At 37.1% G+C, this 26,389-nt stretch overlaps 1 protein-coding gene across 1 annotated transcript in view; it reads right to left on the bottom strand.

Moving 5' to 3' along the window:
• The window catches only part of USP12 (ubiquitin specific peptidase 12), an 87,199-nt gene that overhangs the window by 19,855 nt on the left and 40,955 nt on the right, over window positions 1-26,389 (bottom strand). The window contains exons 3-6 of the mRNA XM_087814441.1: window positions 19,188-19,401; window positions 8,671-8,900; window positions 4,857-4,933; window positions 4,660-4,743 (exon numbers count right to left, since the gene is read on the bottom strand). Coding sequence (XP_087670567.1) covers window positions 4,660-4,743; window positions 4,857-4,933; window positions 8,671-8,900; window positions 19,188-19,401 — 605 coding nt within the window. The remainder of the gene's footprint in view (window positions 1-4,659; window positions 4,744-4,856; window positions 4,934-8,670; window positions 8,901-19,187; window positions 19,402-26,389) is intronic.

The following is a 26,389-nucleotide window of genomic DNA, read 5'->3' as shown; positions in this document are numbered from 1 at the left end:
TAGTCCATGGCTCTAAACATTGAGCCAAACTCCTTTTCAGATTTTTCATTGTTAGCGTACAAAACTGCAACTGATTTTTGTGTGTTGATTTTTGTATACTGCATCTTTTCTGAATTTATTAGTTCTAACAAGGTTTTGTTTAATATTTAGTGATTTCTATATATATAAGATCTTGCCACCTCTGAACTGAGATAATTTTACTTCTTTTCAGATTTGGAAGCCTTTTATTTCTTTTTCTTGACTAACTGCTCTGGCTATGTTGAATAAAAGTGACGAGAGTAGGCATCCTTGTCTTGTTCCTGATCTTACAGGAAAAGCCTTCTGTTTTTCACTATTGAATATTATGTTGGTTGCAGGCTTTTCATATATGGTTTTCATTATACTGAGGTTACTTCTATTCCTAATTTGTTGAATGTTTATTATCATCAAAGGGTGTTGAACTTTGTCAAATGCTTTTTCAACTAAAATGATGTGGTTTTTATCCTTCATCCAGACTGAAACATTTTTAAGTCAAACTGATTTTTCTTTAATAAGAACTATGATCTGTATATTCAACACAATCTTATTCTAAGACGAGAATCTACAGACTTTTAGGGATGATAGGGATCTTAGAAATCAACTAATCTAACTGAGACAGAAAAAGAGTTCTCCACTATCACACCACAAGTTATTGAAGGGTAGATACTCCATCCTAGTGGAAAATACCTAATTTCTGTATTGGTGCCTTTCCATGAATTCATAAATAATTTATTCTATAATACAAGAAATACTCTAAAACCTGTCTGAAAATGTGTGGGTGGGAGTGTGTGTATACATACTAAATATGTTCATCAAAGGACCAAAACAGTGAAAAAAAATGGGAACAATCTGAATTGTTAGATTTAGAGGATTGGTAGATTTAGACAGGTATGATCATACAAAAAACACTACGTAGCACCTTCTTAACACTGATATTAAAGTATATTTTCATTGACATGGTTGTAATTCAGTAAGTGAAAAAAGTTACAAAACTGTATATAAAAAGTTTGATTCCATTTCAAAAATTATGTGTGTAAATACATATGCACTTAAAATATCAAGGATTTATACAAAAATGTAAACATTGTTTTCATGAATAATAATTCTTAAGTGATTTATCCTTGGCTATATTTTCTAATTTCTGTACAAAGAACATATATTCCCTATGTAATTTAATGAAAGATTAATGTTAAATAATATATAAAATCTCATGCATATCTTCAAAACAAACAGCTTGACTCTGTAGATAATTCCTAATTATTCATGTATGGTTACTTGTCATGCTATGTGAAGACCAGCTTATGCTCACAGATGGACCTTCCTCCATCTAGCCAATAAAGTTTGAGTTACATTCCTTTTAGTTACATTTAGTTCTTGACTCTATCTTCCTTAATCAACAGTCTTAGGCACTTTCTACATTTTCAGGATTAATCTAATACATCAGCCCCCATACCTCTAGTAAAACTTATTTGAGGTGCTCCAATCATCTGAAGGGGAATACTGAGCAATCTGTTGATTACCTGTGTCCACTACCAAAGCACTTCCCTTCCCAATAAAGTTTGTGTCCAAAAAACAAAAATATAATTATTTTAAAATCTTAAGTTCTTTCCCTTCCCCCCTTCATGAACATTTCAGTTCAGCCTTTAGTAGGGCCATAAAAGACAGACATCTGTATAGACAGGGGAGTGGAGAAGCCCAAGCAGAGTAAGCAACACATCTCGCCTGTAAATCCATCTGGTCCAGGACTTTTGTTTGCTGAGAGTATTTTTATTATGGCTTCAATTTCATTAGTTGTTATCAGCCTATTCAGGTTTTTTGCCTCTTCTTGATTCAGCTTTGGAAGGTTGTACGCTTCTAGGAATTTGTCCATTTCACTCATGTTGTCCAATTTGTTGCTCATAGTATTTTCTTACAATCCTTTGTATTTCTGTTGGGTCAGTTGTTATATCGCCTCTTTCATTTCTTTCTTTCTTTTTTTTTTTTTTTTTTTTTTAAATATATCTTTACTGATTTCAGAGAGAGGAAAGGAGAGGAAGAAAGAGAGAAAGATAGAAACATCACTGATGAGTCATTGATCGGCTGCCTCCTGCACGCCCCCAACTGGGGATTGAGCCTGCAACCCGGGCATGTGCCCTGACTGGGAATCGAACCCCAATCACCTGGATCCTAGGTCGATGCTCAACCACTGAGCCACGCCCGGCCGGGCACACCTCTTTCATTTCTGATTTTATTTATTTGGGTCCTCTCTCTTTGTTTCTTAGTGAGTCTGGCTGAAGGTGCATCAATCTTATTTATCTTTTCAAAGAACCAGGTCTTGGTTTCATCGATTTTTTTGTATTGTTTTTTTAGTCTCTATGTCATTAACTTCTGCTCTGATCTTTATTATTTCCTTCCTTCTACTTCCTCGAGGCTTTTCTTCCTGTTCTCGTTCTAGTTCTTTTAGTTGCTGTGTTAAATGTTTCATTAGAGCTTTTTCTTGTTTCTTGAGATAGGTCTGTAATGCTATGAATTTTAAGCAACACATCTACATGAGAGAGAATTGTGCATGTATATATGTGAGTGGGGTAAGACTGGTTACCTACAGGAGCACTGACTAAATACCAAGTAAGCAAATATATTAGGATAATGGGAGCCAATTTTTACTGTCAGAAGGGAATTACAAATATTAAAAAGGAAAGAAGTAGAACGAATCCTATAGTGTTGGCTGAAATTGGAAATAATCACTGTGAAATCATAGTTTTTCAATACAGAGAGACAGATCAATGGATAAGTTTAAGTACAGGTGTTTATGGGTATGGATACATGTATATATATATATGTATATACACATCCGCACCTATTCTCTACCTCTGTTCACTAAGAGGGCTCAGGGACTGGGACATCCCAACTGCAATGAGCATCCCTGTACCAAGGTCCTGGTACCCAAACATCATTCCCTCCGTAAAAGGAAACAGGGCTCCTTGGAGAAATGGTGGGTATCAGGGTGGGGGCAAGGAAAGTACAAGATGAGCCTGGAAAATCTTGTCCTAGAAAGTAAAGGAGTGCATAAGAATGATGGGTCATGTCAAAAAGACACAGGAGTCAGCTTGAAGGAGCTCCTACTAGCCAAATCGGAGATAATTTGAACATGAAAATAAATAAATATGGTAATGGATCATAATCCACCGAAAAAAAATAGGAATCTTTGAGTCCACAATGGAGATATTTAGAATTTCAAAATACTGCCACACAAAATACAAATTACAAATGGGGAAAAGTATAGGTTATAGTGGAGAATTCTGGGAGACATCACCGTAATCAAGTGTTCAACGATAACAGCATCAGTAATGGAGTGTAAAGAAAACAGTTAACACAGCAGCAGCCCTCACACAATCCTTGCAAAGAAAGGCCTGCACGCAAAGATGGTCCACCATTAACTACTGGGAACTTAGATTTAGAGAGTAAATTTGTTCCCTAAATGAGAAGGGTGTCTCAATGTGCCAAAATTGTTTGGACAAACAATATGGCTTGTGCAAACACCAGAGGGGTTAAGTGTGTCTTCAGTGTGAATCCACTGGGACAAAACTCTTGGGAGCTTGCCTAGCTTTCCTTGCTGACTGTGCTTTGCCACCTTTCCCTGTAATAAATCTTAGCTGTGAACATGACTGTGTATGCTGAGTCCTGTGAGTCCTTCCAGTTACTACCAAATCCAGAGTGGTCTTGGGGAAACCCGACACAAGACAAATCAAAACTGTGTGCCCCTCAACAGGATAAAATAAAAAGAACACAGTATCACTTCTGTAAGATTCATGTCCCAAATACACAATCCGAACCTAATTTTAGAAAACATGAGATGAACCCAAAGAGGGCATCCTATGTAATTACTAATCTGTAATTTTGAAAAGCACCAAGATTATTAAAGTCAAGAAAAGACTAAGGAACATTTCCAAACGTGAAAGACCAAAGAGACACGAATACTAAATGCAATGTGTGATTCTGGACTGGATCCTCTTTCCTCTCAAGGACATTACTGGGACAGCTGGTGATACTAAAGTCAGGTCTAAGATAACAGTAACATGTCAGTGTTCCTTTCCTGGCGTGGATGGAGATGGCACGGAGGAAAACCTTCCTAGCGGTAGGAAATCATGACATCACACCAGGACTTACTTTCAAATGGTTTAGGGTATAAAGGCATTCTTGCTATTGCTCCTGCAAGTTTTCTCTGAGTCTGAGATTGTTTCAAAACGCAAAGTAAAATACCGGTAGCTCCACTCCTTGGTACCATGCTCCATCTTTACAATGACATATTAAGAAAAGGTATAAAAGCCTGTGCAGGAATTGCAGAAACAAGGGTGGGGCTGAAAAAGGCCCTTTTTCCTTCACCAAGAAAAAAGTTTACATAATCAAGAAAGCTTCCAAGCCAAGTACTTTAACTGTACTGGTTCATGATTATTAAACAATCATTAAGTGCAGGAAAAAAATCACTGAGGTTAGAGTTGACTATCATTTATCTAGTAAATTACTTAATGAGTCTTAACTGTTAATAATAAAATTAAGAATTTTTAGTCAGTGTAAATTTTCATAGATCACTTTCAGCTAGAAAAACCCATCTACAGCATCCACAGTCAAAGAACCACTAAAAACTCCCAAACACTCAATTACCGTTTGTGCGCCTCCTGTTTGCTGCGGCATTCTTCACAGTAGTATTTGTATTCACTGCATAGAGTCTCTGTGTTGCTAAAACCCCTGTATAAAGCCAAAATAAATTTATTTTGTCTACACCAGAAAATCATGTGTTCATTTAGAAATACTCTAAAGATATTCATTAAGTTTCTCAATGAATAAAACTCTACACTTACCTTAAACAGTGAGTAATTGATGTATTTTGTTCCACATCAACAGAAAGGTCTAAAAAATCTTCATCTTTGCTGCTTATCTGTAAAAACAGGGAATTACCTGTGATATTTTCAAATATCAATAAATCAGTTTCAAATGACATAATTAAATGCATTCTAATATTAGTAGGAAGCATATGAAAAATTCTTTTTGCCCAAGTTCAAAAGAAAACGACTTGATTTGGATTATTCAGAAGAACACTGAGTAAGTAACTCTCATTATCTACACAGGCAAAAACTGAAGCACACCTGCGAATGATTCTCTCACTGGCAAAGGCTAGTATGATGCGAAATGCTATTGCTTCCGAAGTCTTGGTGTTATTGTAAAGCATGAAGCAAGCTGTACCATCTGTGCCAATTCTTAAAAACATAAGCAGGCCAAGACTGAATGAGAATGCTTGGCAAAGGACATGACGTGTGTATTGTTTTGTCACTTAAGAAAATAATTTAGCCAAAATGTCAAATCCCAATCTTCACTTATGACCTTTTATTTCTAAAAAAAAAAAAAAAAAATCTAATATAAAATTCTGTTTGACTTATGGGCAAATCACTTTATAAAAAAATGGTTATTACTTATTCATTTGAATTGGATTAGACCAGAACTTTAGACATCAATTTTCCTTGCTATTTCCTCTTCAGTGACTCCATGTCCAAGGAGGCCAGGCACTAGGAGAAAAGTCTAAGTTCCACTGTGCCTCTCCCTCACAATGACTATACAGCCAATACAGGAAATGCTTTCCTGTTTCAATACTGCATTGTTGTTATAAGTTGTCATTAGCTTGTGACATTATGTAACTATATATATTAGAGACTTGTGCAAGTATGAGTGAACAGGAATATGTGTATACACTGCACAGTAACTCATCTGGGTCTTGATTCAGTGAAAAAGGGGGAAAAGGACAAGTAACAGAGGAAAGGGATCATGATGTGTGTAAGGAAAACGAATTAGCCCAGTGTAGGAAAGTGGGTAGGGTGGCAAGAAATAGTATGGGAGAGGCAGGCTAACGCCAGATCAGGCAGGGCTTTATATCAGATCAGCTTTATATCAGATCAGTGTGGGGTTTCTCAAAATGAAGTCTGTAGTTCTCAGACACTGCCTCAGGGGTCTTCATCTTAAATTTTTATTTTTATGATAACATAAAAAATTTTACATCAGGATGCTCTGGATCCTCTGGATGTATTTGAGTTACTATGTTTGTGTTTACAATTGTGTTGGTGCCAGGTGATCACCAAGTGGGGCAGTTTTTAATTTTTAAGTGTTTGTAAACATGTCTGGTTATTGTTGGGCTGCTATGTCCCACTGTGAGGTCACACCCAGTACCTGGGAGATACAGGTCTAAAACTAAGTGAACAAGTCTAACTGGGGAATCCTCAGCACAGGTGGTAATGAAGATGGAACATGACCCTCCCAATACAGAGTGAAAGGCAACCCAAAATGAAACTCTGGAGGATACCTACCTTAAAAGGATAAATGAAAGAAGAAAAGCCAAGTAATGAGACCAAGAAGGAAGCATCACAAAACAGAGAAGACCACCTGAAGAGGGTGTTGTTACAGAAACCAGCCTCCTACCAACCAGGAGAGTAATAACTGCATTACTAAAATCTGCCACACAAGCACTGTCTTCTCCAGGAATCCCATCCCAAACCTTCCCAAACACTTCCCACTCCTACCGGATTAGGTCTACTGTTCTCTGGCTCCATGGCATCTTGTGCTTCCCTACACACTGTACTGGAACTGCCTGACTAGTTGTTGAGCAGATATCACTACTCTGTGAGCAGCTTGTAACCAGAAATCAAGTCTTAATCACCTTCCCCCAACCTCTACCCATCTCTTACTTAGCATAGCCAGTATTTAAATATTTGTGCAAAACAAAATGAAGTTTAGTACTAATGAAGAACCATCCCCTGAATCTGCAAAACGATAGCTTAGATTATGAAAAAATATTCTCTGTTCATATCCTTAGTTTGTGGGAAACTATCTGCAAATATATATTATAAGCCACAGGAGGTCCTAGTGAAGAATGGGTGGACATATCACTATCTACACATTACAAATCAAATTAACAAATATTTAGCACTAACAAGGATGGCTGATATAACTTTCTCCGCATCCCCCAACATCCCCAGTCTACAAAATAAACTTCAAAGTCCTAAGCAAAGCATCCCAAAGGCCTTCATTCAGAATCCCTAATCTATCTTGCCATTTACTGCATTTCTCAATATACTAAGCAAATTCAACTATTTTCTATTTCATTGAAGAAGGTTGAATTATACATATCTTCTAACACAGACCAAGAGGATAAAGGGGGGATAAATGGTGATGGAAAGAGACTTGACTTAGGGTGGTGAATGCACAATACAATATACAGATGATGTAATACAGAATCGTACACCTGAAACACATATAATTTTATTAACCAATGTCACCCCAATTCAATAAAAAATTGAAGTTGATTAGATTGAGAAAAGATGAGCACTGAGCCCAGTCCCTAACAAACACTGACCAGTCAAAGCCATTACTGCAATTAATTGATGGTGACAGCAATGAACAAAGCACACACCAAAGATATCCTTACTTGAACCCAAAAGCACCTTCACAGACTGTTAATGTATATAAGCACTCAGTCATACATTTCACTTGATCTGAAAGAAGCTCACCAATAAAAATTTATTTAGAAGAAATTTTATTTATTTACTACTATTGTGTCCTTCATTAATTAAAATCACAGTATTGACAATGATCGTTCTGCAAGCGCCAAGTTATAGTTAAAAAGATCAATCCATACACACTCAAGAAATCACTCATTGGTGTGGGTTATGATTTTTTTTCATCAAACAAATGGTGTTGGAACAACCTGACATCCACATGCCAAAAAAAATCTAGACACTGACCTTGCACCTTCCACAAAAATTACCTCAAAATGAATTATAAAATGAAAACTATAAAACTCCTAAAAGATTAACATAGGAGAAAATCTAGATGACCTTGGGTTTGGCGAAAACTTTTTAGATACACCACCAAAAGCCTTTCAAAAACACCAGCATTTCCATGAAAGAAAAAAGTTGGACTTTACTAATATTAAAATATTAAAATTGAAACATTAAAAAAAACTTCTAATCTGCCAAAGATACTGTTAAGAGAATGAGAAGGCAGACCGCAGACTGGGAGAAAATATTTGCAAAAGATACCTAATAAAGGAGTGGTATCCAAAATATACAAAGAACTCTTAAAACTCAACAACAGGTAAAGAACCCGCTTTTAAAAATGGAAGAAGGACCTGTACAGAGATACCTCACCACAGAAGATATATACAGATAGCAAGCACATGAAAAGATGCTCTGCATCAGCCATTGGGGGCCTTGGAATGTATCCCTGCAGATATCCGCAAGTGGGTTTTTTCCCCTCTCCAAGTGTATACAGTATGCTTTAGTTTTTATTCCAACCATAAACAATAAATGGGACTGTAGAAAAGGAAAAACAAAATAATATACCTAATACATGGTACCTAATAATAACTAATACATGATTTCCAGACAAGGGTCTGAACTGAAACAAGCTCAAACTGCAGTAAGTAGTTTTCTGTCACCGCAGGTGTTCACATAAGCAGCATTATGAAAATGTGCAGCGAGATTCTTTTCAACTGACAAGTCTATCTTTAACATTTATCCTGAACCTAAGAAAAACAGTTTCCAAGTTCATCTCTCATACTTTTCCTCAAAGAACTTTTATGATAATTAATTAAATTTTTTTCTATACAAAATGTTACAATATACTTACAGTTTCACAAGTAAGACATCTGGTTTCATTAGTTAATGTTCCCTGAAAAATCTCATGAACCCAGGTTGGGTCTGGTGTGCTGTTGTTATTCTCACTGTCAACGTTACCATTCGGGAGACGGCCATTCTGTTTTTCCTGCTTTCTCTCTTCTTGTAAAATGTCAGCAATTGTATTTAATAGGTAATTTAAGAACTCATGGGCATCTTGCTGCATGTAGTTGTCAAAAAGCTCTAAAAATAAACATATATTAGAGAATTACTTCAGAATTAATAACTTCATTAAAAAGCTAAATTTAAAATAGAATATCTAGTAGTCTATCAGAACTAAGTAAAAATGTTTGGTAGTGTTAGAAATTTACAAGAAATAAATATCTTTCACATCTAAAAATTATGACTAAATTTGAGGAAATAAAGTTAAGATGAATGAGAATCTTTTAAAAAAAAAATAGTAATACTAACTGATCCATGAGGAAAGAGCAAAACCTTGCCTCATACATTTTACATAATGTGCTGGGAAGACAAGAAACAATGGCTTTTATTAGCTCATCTAAGCTATTATCCCACAAATATTACAACATAGCAAGTTTTTAAGAAGGTGGACAACCTCTGCCGCTGCCAAGCCAAATATGTAAGAACCACACAGAAAGTATGTCAAAATTATAGATGACTGGGCCATACATCCCAGAGATTCCGATTTACTAAGTAAGTCAGAGGTGAGGCCTGCAACCTGGACCTCCCAAAGCTCCTCCAGGTGACTCGGATGTTTACTGAGGTGTAAGAAATAATAGTATCAGGAATTATCTATTTAATCCAGATAATCTCTAAGGACCCTTCCATATGTCAGATTTTATAACTCCAGGAAATATTCCCTGTAGTTATACAAATGAATAATTATAATGGAAATACTGACAGCTGTGACAATAAATGTTTTACCCAGTGCTTGACGTTATACAACCCTAAAATTGAAGAATAAGGACTTAAGATCAAGTGAGATTCTGCCTCTAAACAACCCTGTGATACTGTCACTGACAGTTACTTTACAAATAGGGAAATGGGATCAGAGAGGGTAAACTCACACTGCCAGGAAACGGCAGAGCCAATATTCAGGCCACACAGTTGAACTCCACCAAGCTGCACACAAAACTTACAGTGTGAGCCAAGCACACAGAGCACCTGCAGCTTGGTCAACAAACACTACGCACTGAAAAATTACCTAGTTAGGAAATTTCGCCTTCAGATCCTCAATGTACATTTAATAAATTCCAGAAAGAGTACAGTTTACATTTTTTAAATGAACAAATACAAATTAAGAAGAAATTTTAGGGAAAGTCTTTCTAAGATGAAAAGAATTTTAAAAATTACATTTTAGAAGAGCTAGAGATATGACTGCATAAAATAAAGTTATATGCATTAGCAATCATTAAAAAGTTAAAAAGAAACAGTAAAATCTGAAAATCATTAACATCTACATACAAAAGAAAATGCAATGTGCAAAGGACTTGAAATAAACAATCTATAGAAAGAAAGTTCAAAAGGTTAAGAAACATGAGAAAACCTTCAATTCCCAGGGTAATCAAGTCTTGATTTTCCTATCTGTTAAATGAATACCATCTTCCTTTGAAAGGTTACTGGGAAAATAAAATGGGAATAAGTGAAAATATTTTTCGGGGAAGTATATGAAAAGGAAATAAAGCATGAATTTAATCTTGGTGTCAAGAAGACCAAATAGCACATTTAACGTGCAAGACTGTTTGGATTCATATTATGGTCGACCTCTATTCATCACATCACAGGCAATTTACTTAACCTTAACCTCTCTGTTGGGCTGCAAATCAAACACAATAATATTAAGAGTGAAACTGAAGTCACACTTCATTTCTCTGCTATAAATTTTTCCTGAGGGATTTGATTAGCCTTAAACAAACACCCTATGTTATTTTTAAGAACAATAAAAGCCCTGAGTTCTACAAATTACTCCTTAGCCTACTGGGACTTACCATCTAACTGATCTCTTTTTAAAATGTATCTTTATTGTTGAAAGTATTACAGGTGTCCCATTTTTCCCCCCCCACTAACCCCCTCCCCTCGCTCCCACCCCCTCCTCAGGCCTTCACCCCATTATTGACTGTGTCCATGGGTTATACATATATGCATAACTTCTTTGGTTAATCTCTTCCCACCCTCCACCCCCCTTCCCTCTTTCCACTGAAATATGATCGTCTGTTACATGGATCAATGTCTCTGGATCTATTTAGTTCGTCAGGTTCTTTTGTTCATTAGCTTCTTCTTAAAGAAGACCCTTCAACATTTCCTGTAGTGCTGGTCTGGTGGTGGTAAACTCCTTTAGCTTTTTCTTGTCTGTGAAGCTCTTTATCTGATCTTCAGTTCTAAAGGACAGCTTTGCTGGGTAGAGCAATCTTGGTTGTAGTTCCATGTTTTTCATCACTTTGAATATTTCTTGCCACTCCCTTCTGGCCTGCAAAGTTTCTGTTGAGAAACCAGCTGATAGTCTTATGGGTGCTCCCTTGTAGGTAACTAACTGTTTTTCTCTTGCTGTTTTTAAGATTCTCTCTTTGTCTTTAACCCTTGTCATTTTAATTATGATGTGTCTTGCTGTGGGCCTCTTTCAGTTCCTCTTGTTTGGGACCCACTATGCTTCCTGGATTTGTAAATCTGTTTCTTTCCCCAGGTAGGGGGATTTTCTGTAATTATTTTTTCAAATAGTTTTTCAATTTTTGCTCTCTTTCTTCACCTTCTGGCACCCCAAGAATATGAATGTTGGGCCTCTTGAAATTGTCCCAGAGGCTCCTTATACTATCTTCATATTTCTGGATTCTTTTTTCTTTTTGCTCTTCTGGTGGGGTGTTTTTTGTTTCCTCATGTTCCAAATTGCTGATTTGATTCTCAGCGTCCTCTACTGTACTGTTGATTCCCTGTAAATTATTCTTCATTTCAGTTCATGTAGCCTTTATTTCTGATTGGTACTTTATTATGTCACTGATGATCTCACTAGTTTTCTTAATAGTCTTCTAAGATCCTTGAGCATCCTTATAACCATTATTCTGAACTCTGTATCTAGTAGCTTGCAGGACTCTATTTCATTTAGTTCCTTTTCTGGAGATTTCTTCTGTTCTTTCCTTTGTTTCTTTGCCTCCACATTTTGGCTGCTTCCAGGTGTTTGTTTCGGTGTATTAGGTAGAGCTGCTATGTCTCCTGGAATTGGTACAGTGGCTTTGTGTAGTAGATGTCCTGTAGGGTCCAGTGGCTCAGCCTCCCCAGTTACCTGAGCTGGACCTTCTAGGTGCTCCCCTGTGTGGGCTGTGTGCTCTGACCTATTGTAGTTGAGCCTTGGTTGCTGCTGGAGTCACTGGGAGGAACTGACCCACAGGCCAATCGGCTGTGAGGAAGAGTTGCAACTACAGCCAAAGAACTGCTGTGCTGGAGATACCTCCTCTATGAAGCAGGATTTACTTCAGTGGAGCTTTGCTGTTCACCAAGTGTGCCCCTTGAGTGTGTCACTCGTAGATGTGGTAGGGTTGTAATCCAGCATGGTCGAGTCTGACCACCAGGTGCACCGTCTCTGGGGCCTCCCGGGAGTTGCAAAGTCAGCTCTGCCAGTGCCTTGCCCAGGGCCACCCAGCATGAGCTACACAGCAAACTGTAGTTGTCTGTTACTTGTGCTGGGCTTGGTGTTGTTCAGGGGAGGCCAAGCTATGAACCAATGCAGGCTGCCACTAGTGCCAGGCCTGGGGCCACTTATCAAGACATATGGGGCACGCTGCTGCTTATTTGAGAGATTTTAGGAAAGTCCTAAGCATAAGGCTGGAGAGGCCACTCGCATAGAAAAGCCACTGGAAATGGCCTGGATGAGCCTGCAAGTGGGGAGGGGTGGGGCCTCTTGGAATCACCAATGCGGGGCCAAAGGTGTGAGTGAGGTGCTGGAGATTCAAATATGGCGCCAGCATGCCGGCTCTGTGGGTGGAGGGCTCGCCAAAGGAGCAATGGCCTCTGCCAGCTCCTCTGTCTGGGAGAAAGCTGCTCCTTCACCTCTCGCCCTGATTTTAGGCAGGTTAGTTCTTCCCCAAATGTCCCAGATTCCTTTCAAGCTGCTGCTCGGCGCTGGGGCCCAGAGGGAACGCGTCTGAGTCCATGTGCAGGCCCGGGCCCTTTAAGAGGAAAGCCTGGGACTCCCGCACTCTCTGCAACACTCAGTGACAGTCTCTGCTGGTTTTTACAGCCTAGAGTTGTGGGGACTTCTCTTCCCGGCCCTGGAGCCCTGGGCTGGGACCCCAATGTGGGGCTGGGACCCCTCACTCCTCCGGGAAACCTGCACCTCGGAGATGTCCCTCCTAGGTTTAAGCCACGGCACTGGGTGTGGGCCCATGGCCATGTCTCTGCGATTCAGCCCTGATCCGCCCATGTCTCTGCACCTCCTACCGGTCTCGGTGTTTTTTCAGTTCCCTGGTTTTAGGGCTTCTGTTCAGCTAGATTTCAGGAGGTTCTGAGTGATGGTTGTTTTGTATTTTAGTTGTAATTCTGATGTGGTTGCGGGAAGCGGCGGGTACAGCTGTTACTACGCCGCCACCTTGTTTCCACTAGCTGATCTTTAATTTGGTATGCCATGTGTCCGCTGGTTCTTGCTCATGAGGGGCAGTAAATCCAAAGCACTATGACACTACTCCCTACCCCTGCTCACAGAAATCACTGCCCTGACACCAAGACAGCATGTACCTCTGCAAAACCTCCTGGCCACCCACCCTATCTCTCTGAGACCAAGCCAAGTCATGCTTGGAACCCTCAGGTGGTTCTGTCATTGGATCAGTCTAGACCAAAGTTGAAATAACAGAAGTCAATCACCTTTAGTCTTACTTCTCAATAGAATAATCCTCCATCCCTGAAATACTGCCCCACCCCTCAACCCGTCTACTGTTCCCTACTACTCTCATTTGCTCTGTACCTTATTTCCTTCCTCAGCCTAGTGACTTTCTTCTTTCCTAACCCTTTATGTTGTTCCTTCTAAAAACCACTTTCTGTTTGAAATTCCCTATCTCTTCAACCTTTGGCATTTTCTCGCTCCCTGCTGCCACTTCTAAACAAGCATACTCTCACTTGCAGATAAAAACTCACCCTCAATCAAAAATGTTTTTAAGATCTGGCTATACTACCCTTCTCCCTCCTATCTCTACAGGTATCTGCCAACCTCCCCTCACTTACCCACAGATGGCCTGACTCATGGTTTCTCTGTCCAGCCCGACTCTTGCACCAACCTTGCCACTTTCAGTGTTTAGGCAGCTTCCTTACTTGCAGATGAACCCCTTAAAAATCAAAAGCTTCCTCTCTCTCCCCTCAGATATAGAACCACCCACCTCAGGAGGTCCATTAAGATAAGGACCGAGTCCTAGCCCATGTTGCCCTGTGGTTAGAGTGTCGGACTGTGCACTGAAAGGTCTCGGGTTCAATCCCCAGTCAAGGGCACATACCTGGGTTGCAGGTTTGATCCCTGGCCTGGTCCGGGCCGTGTGGGAAGGCAACCAATCGATGTGTCTCTCTCACTTCTCTCTCTCTCTCTCTACCTCCCTCCCTTTCTTCTACTCTCTCACTTGGTTGGAGTGACATCCTAAGTTCTGGATGGAGCCTCCCCCCACTGCTTCCTCTAAAAAAAAAAAAAAAAAAATCAATAAAAACATATCCTCCCCAAAAAAGATCAGGACTGGAAGGAAATTATACTAGAGTTGACTAGGGGGCTTAAGAAAAGTGGAAACAAATTGGAAAAGTCATGGAGAGATCTAAAAAAAAAAGGATTATGGGAGAGGACCAGTAAGAAGATTGTATAAACACTGCCTGGTTATGGTGAGAGCTGAATCATTCACTACAGTAGATATCTATCTACATAATGGCTCAATGCCACAATCTAAAGTAGTCTCATTTTTCCCTGTTAAAAAAAATATTTTAGCATAAATGCATGTTTTTCAAAATAACTAGCTGTTTAAGCAAAACTGCAAATGTTTTTGTTTTTTAAAAACTTGAAACATCTTTTTTTTAATGTTCTCTTAACAGAGAACATTGCCTTCACACTCACTGAAATACCTTGACTGACTTGAAAGAGATGGAAATGAGATACAAAGTAAACCAGAAAATACTCTTTAAGTGTTTTGCTGAAATATTTAATATAATATACAGTGTATTTTCTATAAATATAGTATACTAAATATGCCAGAATCTTGCACTAAGAACAGCCACTACAGTTTTAAAAACCAGGACTTCATAAACAACAAAACATCAGCTAAATGGCCTCGGGACAATCCCTGTAAACTGTATTATATTTCATTTTTAAAATCTTGGTTTTCTTATGGTTTGCTTTCTCCTCTGCTAAGTAGCATAATGGGAAAGGTGGACTTCAAACTTGCTTTGGAAAATTAAACAAATACATTAATTCATCCACCCATCCACTCATTCAACAAATATTTAGTAAGCACCTACTATGTGCCAGGGACTGGATTATGTGCTGGGAATACAATGGTGAGCAAAAACAAATGGGTTCCCTCCATCATGGAACTGACAGTCTAATGGGAGAGACAGATATAAAATGTATAAACTCTGATAGTCCTGATATAGCTGCAACATTAATGCAAACAAAAAAAGAAAACAAAATCACTGCTTAAAAATAAGTTTTCTTTATAATTCACAAATAGCAATAGCTTTCATTAAACAAAACATCTTTCATGCTCTTTTGAAGAAAAAACACTGAAATGAATATGGGAAATTATTTACTCAAATATATTTATTAAGTGTTATTTGTGAACTAATATTTCCTCATTTGAGGAAGACCATCACCTGATATATCTATATATGGACACACGCATATTAATTTATATTTGCATCTCTCCACGGCACCTGAGACACTGTTGCGCATATACAGGTTCCTGGAGACCAGGACCCTTTCTATCTTATTCACAGCTGTTTCCCAGAACTTACCACAGTGCCTGCCACACGAGTAGATGAACTTGACATTTTTTGACTGAACAAACTAAAGAGGAACAGGGGTTGAAACAGCTGAAAATGACATGAGAAGTTCAGTAAATATGGCCCAAAACAACAATCTGAACTATGTACATTGCCAAGATTCAGCAAGTTGGAGCACAGCTGTAGATGCCATCTGATCTGATGCTCAAGGCCACCATAAATGATCCCACACTCTCTAGCTGAGTCAACTCTAGCTAACATAATTAGATCACCACCCTGTTTTAACTCTTCCAAAATAATAGAAAGCCTAGAGCAAGTTACTGATTTTAAACAGATGGTTTCATTTCTTACCTAGCTCACTGCTAGCTCAACAGTTTCCTGGCTGATCTCCCTGCTTTTTCTCCTGCTGTCCAGCCTACCCGTTCCCACAGTGGCCACCCAGCAGCCAGAGGGCTCTTTCCCTAACACAGATCAGAACATACCGCCTGCCCATCTGTCCACAACCTTCAATGGCTTCCTGTAGCTTTCAAAATAAAACCCAAGCTCCAGGCCCTTTCTCTCAAACTTTATCCTCATCTTACTCCACCTCCACCTCTAGCCACACTAATTCTCTAGATGTCCTTTAAGCACTTAGGGCAACTGCAATTTCTGTTCTATCTGCTTAAGACAATTTTGCCTCAGATCTTCTAATGGCTTGTTTCTCACTTTAAATCTCTAACACCACTTATCAGATCCCTCATTCTCCACCCCCTTTTCCTGCTTTATTTTTCATCACAGCCATGACACATTACAATACATAACTGTTTATTGTTTGACTTCCCCACTAAAATGTCAGCTACCGGAAGGCAGAGGCTTTGTTTTTTTTCTATATCCCTAGTTCTGCACAGTGCTAAATATATAATAATTAATTCAAACATTCAGCTAGTTTCACATCATCAAAGATTGTATGTGTGGAGCACGTCTGATCACACTGCACTTAGGAGCACTGTGCCACAGTCCTCTTATGCTATGACTGGGTGACACAAATTAAAATTTTAAAAACAAAAATTCATTACTAAAATTAAAATAGGTTCTTTCCAAAGAATATAAAGATGATTAGTTATATAAGGCAACAGTAGTTTAAAAATATGGAGCTAATATCTACTGAGAATATAAAACATGAAACATGGAAGAAAATTGATTTAAGAACAGTGCAACAGTGAAAGTCAGTGGAAATACTGAGATGGGCAACATGTTTTTTGCAGAGATTTAAAACACACCAGAAAAGAAAATCTCAGAAGGAAGTTACGCAATGGATAACCTATGAAATCCTCTTTGATTTGTATGCTCTTCTCTACATAATTATCCAGGAAAAATTCAAAAGCCGAAAATATATTTCAAAACATACTTACAAATGCCAGCAGCATCAAAATAATAAAAATGCTATTCTATTAAATATTATTTCTGAAGCACAGGAACATGAAACAAAATTTATGAGATAGGTCTGGAATGTTTACTCTGGATCAGTCTCATTCAACAAAGTAAGAAGTCTATTGTGCGCTAATTTACTCTGCCTAAACACAAAAAATTCAAAAAATATTTAACAATTAAAACACAATAAACTCTTTTTTATACCAGCTTTATACAAATATATAAAGCCGTGGGTATTTAACTACACAGAACTTTCACAACACAGTAACTTGAACTCTGTGTTCAACATGAGAGTCAATCTAAAATGTAAAGAAATCATGGTACACTTACAGATCATGTTATGGACTGCATGCATTGTGTCACCCCAAATTCATATGCTGAAACCCTAATCCCCAGTGTGATAATATTTGGAAACAAGACCTCTGGGAAGTCATTTAGGTTGAGAGCTGAAATCCTCTCTCTCTCTCTCACACACACACACACTATGATAATACAGCAAGAAGGTGGCCAGCTGTCTGCAAACCAAACCAAGAAGAGGGCACTCATCAGACACTGAATTTGCCGGCACCTTAATCTTGGAATCCCAAGCCTCTAGAAACGTGAGAAATGAATGTTTTATTGTTTAAGCAGCCTAGTCTATTTTCGTTACGAAGACAGAGCACATGTAACATATTAAACAATGAAATTAAAAAAAATATGTCCTATAAATGAAAAGGAAAATAATGTGTGTTCTGTGAGTCTCCTATTCCTGATGTCAACCACCTCTAAAATACTAACCAAAATTGCTGAAACAGGATGGCATGTTCAATTATCATGTACATGAATTTTCTACCAGGACAAAATTTTTAAAGTTTTATAGCAATACAGACTGAAAACACTTGAGTCACTCAATCCGCATTCTAAAAGAGTTAGATTTGGCTTTCTTAAAAACATAAGATACTGTAAGATATGTAATCTAAGAAAGTAAAACATTGTTTAGCTTTCATCAGAAAAACACAAAAAATATAAATTTTTTAAAGCAATAACTTTTTTTTTGCATATGGAGAAAATGAACAAAATCTTTAACATGTGTATCAGATGCAAGAATAGCCTATAGCCATATTATTCCAGCATCTTCTTACGTTTTTAGAAAATATGACCCAGGGTCATCTCAACTCAAGTGATAATGAACAGTGTCAACCGAGTTAAGGGCAGAATTACCCATTGGTGTATTTACTAACCAACATTAAAGACTTCTCAAATCATATTTCTGTGGGTATCTTTCTCTTTGATAACAAAGTTAAACTGAAAATACCACTCAATTTTATATCTACAATGACTGAAATGGCCAACTTAAACAAAACCCGAAGTCTACGTGTTATTTAAACCCCATTGGGGCTTTCTGAGGCAGCACATCATACCAAATAGAACACCTGGGCTTAGATGTCAGGGAGAAGTGTTGGGACCCTGATGAGTTATCTTAACTTCTCTGAGCCTCAGTTATCTCATATAAAGTATAACAATTTCTAATTTATGGGCTTGACTTATTGGCTTGCTGTAAAAATTAAACTAAAAATATTTTAAGAGAGAAAAGGAAAGTGGGGTTTAATCAGTTACTATGTTTAAAAGGAAGGAGAATGACTAAAGCTATCTATCCTAAGCTGGAAAGTCTGATTTATTGTTCTGGTTTTTTCTTTCCTTATGGTGTGACTCCTGGCAAGGCTTTAGCTTATTTTATTTTTTTCATGGATAAAATGTGGAAAAACATGCCTGGTAATACCAGATTATTGCAAGGATCAAATGAGTTAAATACATAAAAGCATTACAAAACAACAAATGAACAATAATGTGGGGGAGTGGGGGACAGACTTCATTCTTAATAGAAAAGCCAAGCAGGCAAAAAAGAGAAATTATAATTTCTCGTTTCCAGGCATACAGAATCTATCTTTGTACAACATACTTCAAACAATCACAGCTCATATTAATTACAATTTGTCTCTTCACTAAACTAGACTTCCTTAAAGACAGGAGCGTCACCTTGGATTCTTTAATGTCTAACATATCACCTGGCATAAAGAAGATGCTCAGGCAATGTTTGCTGAATTGAAGTATGCTATATTTAACCTTCCTGTTTGGTAAGCAAAATATTCACAAGTAAAGGATTACCATTTTCTTTCCGTAATCTTGTTATGAACTTCTTGGGAGGTATTACTCCAACCTTTTTCTTCTGGGTGGCTATGCTATGGAACAGATCCGCTAAGCACGTAAGAAGGTTCTCCTTCTTCCTAGGTTGACTCTTGTACGCTAGAACTTTTTCCCGAAATGGACGACAAAAATAAAGTGCTTGAAGAACTGAATTGCAGTAGCAGGTATTCCCAAACTAGAATAGAAAAAAATTTTTTTGGTTAAATTTAGGACAATACATTTTTAAGAGAAAGAATTTCCATGTGTATAGTTGAGAGAAGAGAAAGAGAAAAATAGGGAATTTATGATCCTCATAAATTAATACCTGAGAATAGAAATAATTATTCTGGCTGCAAACTAGCCATTTTAACATTAAACAGATGCTCTAGGCATCCATTTCAGGTTAAAGTTGAAGGAAAATATATGCAAAAAATCTGACGCTTCTGAAAACTGATTTAAAAAACTATATAGTTTAAATAGCAAGATTAGTTAAGGTTTCATACTTTAATTTTTAAATTCCCATTTTTATTAATAGTATTGGTTGTATACTAAGCATTTTATATATTGTACATTTAAAAATATAACTCTCAAAAATTCTTTAAAAAACATAAAAGTGAGGTGGTGGTGTTGTTTTTTAAATCAGGTTTTTAAGGGCCATCCAAAAATAAACAAAAAAAGCAAGAAAAAACAAGACCCTCTGAAATATTACATTTAAAATGATCAATATGACAGCCTAACAACCACTGAAATGCTAGGTCACTTATTCTTGCTCTATCAGAAAGAAATGACCTGTAGCCTCAGAGTTATACCCTGAACTATGTATGGGTCTACCTCTTATTGGCCATGTGATCTGGAGTATATAACTACACCTTACAGAACTTCAATTTCCTCCTCTTTAGGGAAAACAATCCTACCTCACAGAGGAAATAACACAAAGTTTGATAAAAATCTACTGCCTTCCTTTCCCCTTCCCACTAACAGACACTGGTTCCCAAAGTCAGCTGAAAAAACACCCAACAGTCAATGAATGAGGTCTTGGGGAGTATTCTGATACTGTGCAAAAGGAATGATGACAATTTTCATAGTACCGCCATGGGGTGAGATCACATATATATTAACTTTAAAAGGCTAGGTAAAGAAGAGTGTTTGAGAATGTACAATGTTAAATGTATGTGCAAAAGCACATACATGTTTGCTTATATTTAAAAACTAGGAAGGATAAATTAAAAGCTAATGAAAATAGTTACTTATGGAAAGATGGAAAAGAGTAGAGAGAAATGAAAGTGAGATTCCTGTGAACATATGTTGTTATAAAATATTTATTTTGTATCTATTTTTTTAAATGAAACTTAATGTGTATCAATTTGGTGGTAGAACTACACAGAAAATAATTACTTGAAGTGACTTTAAAACATAATTTTTACTATACATACCACCGAAACACAATCTAAGAATGAAAAACAACCAATCCTAAACATTCAGTAGTCATACTGTTAGAATCAACCTATTTATATTATTTTTAAACTAGTACAGATATACTGTAGGACAAAGTAAGCAAGGAATTATGTTAATATCCTTAGGAACCAAAATTTTTAATGTAAAGGAAAAGCATAATAATACAAGTCATAGAGTAAAAGCCCTATAAATTTAAATTGGAATTAGAAATATCAGTATAAGCTCGTGCCTTTTTGTAAATCTGAGAGACAGTGTGTGTGTGTGTGCGCGTGCGTGTGTGTGTGTGTGTGTGTGTGTGTGTGTGTGTGTGTGTGTCTCTCCAAGGTCTGTCCATTGAAAATGCCTAGCAGAAATAAGCTTACCCACATTGTGGCCTCTAAAAAGCCTTTTCCCACAAAAAGGAGCTAGAACACCTTGCAGATAGGGTTATGCAAGGTCTGGGACAGGAAATAAACAATGTACAAGATCAGCCTAGAGAATCTTTTAGTGGGGATACAAAAGCCAACTTGCATCAAGAGTTACCACAATGAATAAAAAGCACATCAACTACATAAAAATCTATGAATTAATAATGACATTTAAAAAAACACACACCTTCATTAGTCTCCAGTGGAGGTTGTAAACTAACATGATAGAAAAGCAAGTTTTACCTTGCCTTTCTTATAAGAATCTTATTTCAGGGGGCCCTAAATAATCGATAAAGTTCTTGTTTATAAATAATTCCAGCTAATAAATTCAGAAGAAATGGTTGTAAATAATGAATTAGGCAAAGGTTATCAATGGATACTAAAAACATTAGTTTAAAGGTTAATAGGAAACTTTAGAATGGAAGGTTCAGACCTGAAGCCCCAATACATTACAGTATCATTAAAAATGAACAACCAAACTTTTATTCTCATGATGTGATGCATCAAGAAATATACAGCAACTCCAATGAAGTATTCTTGCTTACAAATCAAAACCACTAAACTTTTATCGAGTGTCTAGATCAAATTACCAATTTATAACATATTCAGGAACAGAGGAACAAATTAATACCACAAAAACAGAAATAGGGACATGAGACCCCGTGAGTATATATGACTTCTCCATTCATATTGCCAATCACAGCCAAGAGCTGATTTCATAAAGACGGATGCTTTAAATGCTTTCTAGAGAAATGCTAAAAGAAGTGTATGATGATGATGCATTAATATTATAATAAATATAACTAGGGATATACTTCAATAAAGCTTATCCAGGGACTAAGGACACCTACAGTAGAACCTATAATTGTAAAGATTAATCAATTACTCAGTACTAGTCTGAAAAATACTAGTATTTGTACCACAGTCTAATAACTAACGACCAACGAACTACAGCTCTGTCAATTTAAGAGAGAATACAATCTCCATAACTTGGACATTTTTATTAAAGAATAAGCAATAGGGAACTCTAACAACTTTCACAGAAGAGGTAGATAAAAAGACAGCATCTCACAATATATTAGAAAATTTTTTAATGAAGGCTTGATCTGCTTATTAAAAAAAATCACATGAAGCAAATGGGATAGGCCGAGGAACTAGAGGGAGTCTATATTTTGTATAGAAAGCTGAAAAACTCAGCCCCTTGCTCATCTTCTGAATATAAAGCAAAAGGTAACATTATAATCAATTTTTTAAGGTTTTCTAGTATGGTCTTTGTTTACTTACCTTCATCAGTTCCACCAAATATTAGAGGTTGAAAAATTTCTCCAGAATATGCTAACTTTTAATCTTATTCATAACTCTGAAACTTCTCCTTCAATGTCCTTGCTTTTTAACAGTAACTTTCATTCAATTTCCTAAACCTAAAATTATAGCCTTCAAGTAAATACACAAAAAAAGTGCCTGGAATGGTTTCCTTTATTCTCCTTGTTTCTGAATGTCTAATATCTGAAAAAGACACTTTTTTTAAAAAATATATCTTTATTGATTTCAGAGAGAGGAAAGGAGAGGGGGAGAGAGAGACAGAAACATCCATGATGAGAGAGTCACTGATCGAGCCCGGAACCCGCACATGTGCCCTGACCAGGAATTGAACCCTGATCGCCTGGATCCCAGGTCGATGCTCAACCGCTGAGCCACGCCCGGCCGGGCTGAAAAAGACATTCTTTAGGGTTGAAACCTACCCTGTTTTCTCAGCTGGTTCTGTTGGCTAGAGTTAGAATCAGGGGAAACAAATTTCAAAAGCTGCCACTCTCCTCAGGGCCTAATCATTGATTTTTTTTTTTCAATTGCATGTTGAACACAATGACCTATCCTTGCTTTCTGTAATGACTTTCTCTCTACATCTTAAAAAAATAACCCCAAAAATATTTATTATATCCCCATCAATAGGACCATTTAAATACATATCCCTAATATCTGCATATTTATAAATTCTATATGTACTACAGTGTGTGCACTAAAAATATAACAAATGTGATTAAATGAAGTGAACATTTTAAATTTTTGTCTTACATATACTAATTTTTAAATTTTCACTAAAAATTATTAGTATTTAAGTGAGAGCAATGAAACTGTAGTATGTGTTTTTTTGGTAAACTATGGGTTATAAATTTTAACACAGTGATCTGACAGTCTGGGTTATTTAGGTATGTGGTCTGAATGGCTATCAAAGTTGAAAAAGGTATCTTCACAAAGATACATACACAGATCCAAGTGGAAAGAGTCTCCTTGACGGCATTTACTTTCTAAATTATAGTATTAAATTTTCAATTCTTATCTACCAAATTTGTTTTAATTCATTCAATAACCATCTGCCTCATGAGCAGCACAGCATGGCAACTAAGGGCACCTAAAGCATGAAGCCAAAGTGTCTGCGTTCGATTCTGGTTCTGCTACCTGACCTTGGATAACTATTGAGCAGCTCTGTTCTTTAGCTTCCCACCTGTAAAATGGGGTTTATGACAGCACCTACCTCTTAGAATCTTATAAAGAATTAAATGAGTAATCTGCACAAAGCACTCAGAATAGTTCCTAGAACCTCATCATTACAGTTACTTTGGAAACAACCTTTTAAAGTCATTTGGCCATTCTGAAGAATAGATTAACTGAAATTAAATCATATATCTCTAAGTCTATATTTAAATTATAATACATTGCAATGGCATACATGAATCAGAGAGGGCGATACTATCATCTCTTTGGCACTACTGGAATTGAAGCAACAACACCATTTCACATGGGGATAGAGCATGGATGCCAGTATCATCCATTTATTAAGAATTAGTAAAGTTTAATCTACCTTTCATTTTTAGATAAAAATAAATCTTAGAAATTCTAATATATTTTACCCATACCCCTAAGATCACCTTAGATACTACGTTTAGAGACTAGTGGTTTTAACATTATGTCAACCTTTTTAAAATGTTTAAAAATGCACCACTGTCCCTCAGGCTGGAGGTTGGTGATGGTGCCTGTCCTGTGACCATCCCCCTCTAAGGAAAGGCCTCTTCCCTGGAACCACAGTTTCTGTTTAGGTGGCCCTGTCTATAACATATACCTCACACTGCCAGACCCAAAACCCTCACTACAGCCAAGTGGACCTAATCCAAAAGTGTCTTTCCACATGCTAGTGGACATCTGTCACCTACCCCCCCACACTTACTCCACTGACCCATGCATCCTTCTAGGAACTGACTTCTCTAGGCAAATATTTTAGGGTTGTCTGTCGATCACAAATCCTTTCATAGGTTGAGCACTTGGCAGTGTGGGGCACTTGATCCAATCTAGCCAGAGAACCTGGGCCAGTTCTTTGTCAGATCTGATATGGTTGTTCTCTGGGATCTCTGACAATGTAAACCTCCATTAGCCTATAGCCATCAAAATGATGCAAAAGAAAACAGAACTAAGAGACTTTTGCTTTATCAACTTCATAACTCACAAACAGAAAATTTAATTATTTCTCTCTCCCAGGATCCAGAATTCCAACTAATGACTACTAACAATTCAGGCCTTTTATAAGACAGTCTAGGAACACAATCATTTTATAACAAAGATTTGGGGGGAAAGCACATTTCATGGTAGCCTCACAAATAGACTGAGCTCAACCTACTTATGTTAGGGATTACTGTATTAGAAAATTAACAAAGAACCATACAATAAGACAATGAAAGCAGGCTATTAAAAATGTATCAACTGCACAAAAAAGTAGGAAATACTACTAGTTTAAATCACTCTTTACTATCAACTCTACTAAAGTAAGTACTCATCAGCTACAAGAAACAGGGAAAAAGGGAACCTGGTTTATCAGAGTAAAACAATTTCTTTTCAAAGAATTTAGCTGACTATATAAACAGCTGGCATGCAAGTAAAATATTTTACAGCAAAAGAGAGCTTCCAGAGATTCCTCTGCCTTCTCAGGATTGTTTCTGACCCCCTACTCCATACCAGTATTTCTCCCACTTCCAATAACATCACGAATATTAAGACCACCACACAGGATAAAGCAAAAGGAAATCTCCATTCTATGTAACACGTAGGCTATTCTGATAGACATCAGAATTATCATTCAGTAAGAGTAAAATGCCATAAAAGCTATCATTTGTAAAAATATTCCTCCAAAATAAAAATATTTGCAACTGAAAATGATGGAAAATAGGCTGTCATGAACAATGTTACAGGAACCACGCTGTTAAATTTTCTGCTACGTTAATTAAACTGTAGTTATTTTTCCTCTCTCCATTTAAAAAAATAAAAATCTACTTTCTAACTGCCCAAATATATGTACTATTTCCCAAAGGCAAGTGCTACTAAGTGATTCCACCACTCAAAGGTCGCAAAAAGGGCTCCAATCAGGCATATCTAATCGGAACTCTTTTCAGCATATGCACTTTGTAAAAGTAATTAAAATGAACCTGGAAATGAACTCCAGCTGAGAACAGACTGATGAAAAGAAAATATATGTGTGCTTCATTTCAACAAAACCCAGTGGTTAGAAAAGATTATCCAACCACAAAGTTTCTTAAAGCAGCTACACTCCAGTGTTCTTTGCAACACTAACTACTTACTCGGCAGAGGGCTATAGGGTCAATGAATTTAAAAAGCTGAAATGCTGATCTCTGCATAAACTAAGCGACCCTCCCCTGCCCCCAGAATTCTAACCTTAATTTTTAAGTAACTTCTATAGTATGATAACTCTACAAATAAAAGGGGGAGGGAGGAATAGAAGTGGTAATTTAAGAGATGAAAAATAGGACTTACATGAAAAGGTTAAAAGTACAAAACACAATCGCCAAGAAGCCTGAAGTATAAATCACAGAAAAAGTAATCACTATACCAGTTCGGCTGCATCTACTCTGATCGCCAATTTATTTCTGAGTATAATTCAAGGTGTTTATCAATCTTTCATAGCTGGAGTCCTGGCTACCTTTGAGATCTCAATTCTTTACCATCATAACCAGGCACAGAGATCGGAAACTATGCTTCCACTCATCTGTAGCAGGGATAAAGGCAACGCTTCCTCTGATGGTCTCTTACTAAGTTCACTCCCTTCTGCTTCTTCTGATTTCACTGAATTTCAGTTACTCAGTTTTAGAGAGAAGCACAAAGACCACCTTTTGCATTCAGATTGATCCACAGGGAGTAACAGAAACCCTTTTTGTACATGATCAACACTGGAATTTTGATATTCTTATATTAATTTTAAAACAGCAGAAAAAATATTACAGAATTTTAGTAATCATTTTATGTGATTTTATCTAGGAT

The sequence above is a fragment of the Miniopterus natalensis genome, chromosome 2 (assembly GCF_054644295.1).
Source record: "Miniopterus natalensis isolate mMinNat1 chromosome 2, mMinNat1.hap1, whole genome shotgun sequence".
Taxonomy (NCBI): Eukaryota; Metazoa; Chordata; class Mammalia; order Chiroptera; family Miniopteridae; genus Miniopterus; species Miniopterus natalensis.
This window is presented reverse-complemented; position numbering and strand designations above follow the sequence as displayed.